The 4,527-nt window shown below is 50.1% G+C and overlaps 1 protein-coding gene across 1 annotated transcript; it reads left to right on the top strand.

Annotated features, from left to right (window-relative positions):
• The first annotated feature begins 16 nt into the window (after nt 1–16).
• Nucleotides 17–2,462, top strand: PCLAF (PCNA clamp associated factor). The gene is made up of 4 exons (XM_058846501.1): nt 17–190; nt 434–511; nt 751–892; nt 1,971–2,462. Exons 1-4 carry the CDS (start codon nt 145–147, stop codon nt 2,032–2,034), a joined length of 330 nt encoding a protein of 109 aa, XP_058702484.1. The 5' UTR covers nt 17–144; the 3' UTR covers nt 2,035–2,462.
• Nucleotides 2,463–4,527: the final 2,065 nt, after the last annotated feature.

The following is a 4,527-nucleotide window of genomic DNA, read 5'->3' as shown; positions in this document are numbered from 1 at the left end:
TGCCCCCACAGGGAATTCCTTCCCAAAATCTCGCCTGAGCAGAGGAGAGCGGGAAGGGGAGCGGAACGAGGGCGGCCCCGCGCTCCATTGGCGGGCTGTGGCCAATGGCGCTGCCGGGGCGGGCCCGGGCACTGCCGGCCCGGGATGGCGCGGACCAAAGCGGAGCAGCGCGGAGGGGCCTTCCGCAAGGGTGAGGGGCCGCGGGGCGGCGGTGCTGTGGGACCGGGACGGGACGGGACGGGACGGGACGGGCTGAGCTGAGCTGAGCTGAGCCGGGTTCTGAGTGCCACTGCTGTCCCCACGCTGTCCCCACGCTGTCCCCACGCTGTCCCCACGCTGTCCCCACGCTGTCCCCACGCTGTCCCCACGCTGTCCCCACGCTGTCCCCACGCTGTCCCCACGCTGTCCCCACGCTGTCCCGTTGTTTCCGCAGTGCTGGTTGCCCGCGCTCCCCGGAAGGCGCTGGGCTCCTGCAGCATCAACGCGGGGACGCCGCTGCCCAGCAAGAGAGGTGAGCGCGGCGGGACTCGGCCCTTTGACCTTCCTTCCTTCCTCCCCTCCCTCACTGCGCTCTTTATTCTTTAATTCCCTCCTTCTCCCTTTCTTCCTCCTCTTCCTTTCCTTCCTTCCTTCCCGCCTTCCTGCCTTCCTTCCCCCCTGCCTTTATTTCATCCCTCTCTTTTCCCATGTTTCCCTCCCTTCTCCTGCTCCCCTCCTGGCTCCCCAGCAGTGACATCGCACTCCCCGCAGGTGACAGGCGCCCTGTGGGGCTGAACCGGGTCTGTGTGAGGCCGGTGCCCGCCTGGCAAAGGGGCATCAGCGACTTCCTGAAGCTCCCATCCAAGGAGAACCAGGATCCCGATGGAGACACGCCTGGGACCAGCGGCCTGGAGTGGGTGCTGGGGCAAGAGGTGGCATAAGTTAGGGGGAGCAAGTTGTGATCTTTTTGTGATCTTCAAACTCCATGTTTGAAAGGGCAAGCAGCTGCTGACAAGTTGACAGTGTGTCTCCTGACCTCTGTATCCTCATGGAAGTGATGCTTCTCAGCAAAGTTTTCAGGGACCTCATCGAGGCTCCTGAAAATGGGTGCAGTAACTGGTAGTTGGGGCAAGTTCTCACTGCTCAGACATAACAGCAGAGCAAAGTTCTGGAAAACCTTAGGAGAGCACTAACAACTTCCATGTGCCGAGAATTGAATGGCTTTTCCAAGCTGAAACCTCAGAGATTAACCTGTGGGCTGCAGTACTAACTAAAAAGGCAGCAGTATGAGATGTTGTCTTACGGAATGTTTTCCATAGAGAATTCTGGGTTGAACCTCTATTTTTCCACCAAATATAGGTGTTCCCAAACTGAGTTTGGGAACTGCCAAGGGGGAGCCCATAAGAATCAGCCCCAAACTGTCCTGCAGGACAAGCAGACAAAGGCTTTTAAGTGCATCCCACCTGTTGGTGAAAGAGAAAACATTTGCTGTAGCACAGGAAAACTTTCATCCCTTTAATTTGGAGTTTGTTAGGCTGAAAAAGAACAAGGTGGTGAGAACACAGAGTTTCCCCATCCAAAACAATTTGCAGCTTCCTAGTGTTTTCTGGAAGAAGCAAGAACTGTACTCCCTCAACTGCACAAGCTTTTTGTTCCGTAAGTTTGTCAGGTGGAAACTCAGGCATGAGGTGGGAGTTGTGCAGCTTCCAAAGAGAAGTGTGGAACCTGCGTGCAGTCCTTGGGGTCCAGGACGTGCAGGGACCAGCCAGGGGTGTCTTGGTGTGGAATGTTATCTTTCCAGTTTGGAAGGAATGTCTCTGGAGCTGCATCTGGGCTCGGAGCACTCTGGATAAAGTAGCCCCCGTCAGTCCTGATGCCTCGGGGTGCTGTCTGAGGCTTTTGGGTCACATGGGCTTTGGGAAAAGGTTTTTGTTAGCCTTTCAAACCAGAGCTGGTTTCTGCTAATGCTTCTAAAATAATGCTCCTTACAGAGCTCCGCCCCTGCCACTGGATCCTGCCAAAGATGGAGACTGCTTGGAAGAAGAGGAGATCTGATCTGCCCTCGATTTTCATGTTAAAATGCTCCTCCTAGACTAGCTGGATTTGATACAAAATATTGTAGTTTTTTACAAATTTTTATGGCTTCTTTTCAGCGTTTGTACAAGACTAAAAGTCTGAGAGATGGTGTGAACACTGGATAAATTAATTTTTTCTGTTTGACACTTCATATTCATTGTAAACCACCGGTTTAATTTTCATCTTGGTTTGCTTGAGTTCCTCCTGAATTTTGGGCAGGTTTTGTCTTTTATCTTCTGACTGCCTTGTGCTTGCTTAAGACTTGCATGATTGTGGGTGTTCTGTTTCTGAAAAGCAGATCTTCATTTTTTAATGAACTGAAGCCTTCTGAGCCCACACCTGTCTTTATTGTAGTCTTTATTGTAGTTTTCATTGTAGTCTTTTTTGTAGTAAAAGCTGTTAACGAAGATTTCTTTGTCCGAAGATGGGAAACTGGATTTGGAAAGGCACTGGAGAGGTGGGTGGGCAGCTGAAACTTGCTCTGATTAGAGATGAAGTTTAATTAACACAAACTAGTTGTTCCAAAGTTTCAGAACTCTGAAAGCTGGCAGAGCAATAAATGGCTAAAACTAAATAAAACTTGCTATTTGGGCTGTTCTAATGTTGCCACATAACTTTTGGGGGAGCCCAAAAGTTAACTTTTGGGGTAATTAATGGGAAAGAAGCAAGTGGGGCGTTGTGATAGGTCTTAATGTCAGGGGTTCTGCTTCTGCTTTTCCTCAGAAGCTCCCTGAAATATGAGAGTATTCTTGAGCAGATGAACCGGGGAATTTAGGGGGCTGTTAAAATTTAAATTTAGCACATCAGGAGAGTTTAGTGGCAACTCTCATAGGTCAGCCTGGTGGGGAAAGCAGTGAATGCTGTAAAAACCTCTTCCTGAAAGGTCTATTGATAAAAAGCAGAATTGTTACAGAAAAGCAGTTCTAGCTTGAATGAGAAGTAGGAATTGATTTCTCCTTAATAGAAAATTTTAAAAGTTCATGTAAATTAAGGGGGAAAATCTGAACAAGCCACAGATTTCTTTGCCCTGACACCACAGAAAACAGTGACAGGTCCCATGGTGGCACCAGTGGCAGCTCTTTCCTGTCCCTTTGACCTGCCAAACAAGCATATCCTCAGTTCCATTTCTCATCTAAAAATGCCTGGGAGACATCAAACACCTCTGGGCTCTGATCAGATCTGCTCATCACCTGCATCCCCTCAGCCATTATCCATCATCAGCTGCTCCATGCAGGCTGTGCCAGGTGGGAAGGGGGAAAGTTGAGGAGGCTCATGGATACCTGAATCACAGATACCAGAATGGTTTGGGTTGGAAGAGACCTCAAAGCTCATCCCATTCCACCTCCTGCCATGGGCAGGGACACCTTCCACTAGCCCAGGGTGCTCCAAACCCCATCCAACCTGGCCCTGGACACTTCCAGGGATGGGGAGTCACTGCTTCTCTGGGAAACCTGTGCCAGGGCCTCCCCACCCTCACAGGGAAAGCCCCCATCTAACCCCCGCCTCTGGCAGTGGGAAGCCATTTCCCCCTGTCCTGGCACTCCAGGCCCTTGTAAAGAGTCTCTCTACGTGTTCCTTGCCAGCTCCTTCAGGCACTGGGAGGCCAAGTTAGGGCCACCCTGAAACTTCTCCAGGCTAAACAATCCCAATTCTCTCAGCCTTTCCTCCAGAGCTGCTCCATTCTCTGAACATTTTGGTGCTTCCTCTGCACTCACTCCAACAGCTCCACATCCTTCCTGTGCTGGATTGCTCTCACACTTCGTTAAACAGATAAAACCCGATGAAGCTGGAACACAGGAGGCTGCAGAGGGATGTGAGGGGCACAGGAGATGCCTGGGATCAAATATGTGTCCCTGTGGTACACACCCACCCTGCTGGGAGCCTCGGGAAAGAGCAACACTTGGAATTAAGGAGCAACTAAACTGCTTTTGCCCCTAATAAACAAATAAATATGCTCTCTCTGCACGGATAAAATCCAAATGTTTCCGTCAGGACCTGCAGTCCTAAAGCTGAGTTTTTAATAGGAACAAAATACAGGAGAAGGTGTTAACTTGGCTGCTTTTCTGCCCCAATGGGAATACGGGAGAGTGACCTTCAACCCACACTCCCTGGGGCTGGAGCTGATTTAGCTCCAGCTGTGCCCTTGCTGCTACTCTTTGAGTCCATAGGGAAACAGGAATAGCACCCAGCTCTTCTGAAAATAAGGGAAAAAATTAGAAAGGGAGAGAGTGCTAAAGCTCAGGAGCTTCAGACAACCCAAAATAAAAATTATAAGTAAGACCAGACTTGTAGGGGAAAAAAAAAAAGCTTGCCTGGTTGCTTTTTGGTTTTTTTTTTCCCCAGCTATTGTTGTTCCAATAAAAATCTCCTTAAAATGGCACTGTGTGGATCTTAGGATGCTGAGAGTTTGCACCTATGCTGACACCTGTGCTGAAGGATTTCCATCAGTCTCAAGAAGAGCTTCAGTCCAAC

This window comes from Poecile atricapillus, chromosome 11 (genome assembly GCF_030490865.1).
Source record: "Poecile atricapillus isolate bPoeAtr1 chromosome 11, bPoeAtr1.hap1, whole genome shotgun sequence".
In the NCBI taxonomy this organism is placed as follows: domain Eukaryota; kingdom Metazoa; phylum Chordata; class Aves; order Passeriformes; family Paridae; genus Poecile; species Poecile atricapillus.
Note: the sequence above shows the minus strand (reverse complement) of the source record. Positions and strands in the feature narration are given on the sequence as shown.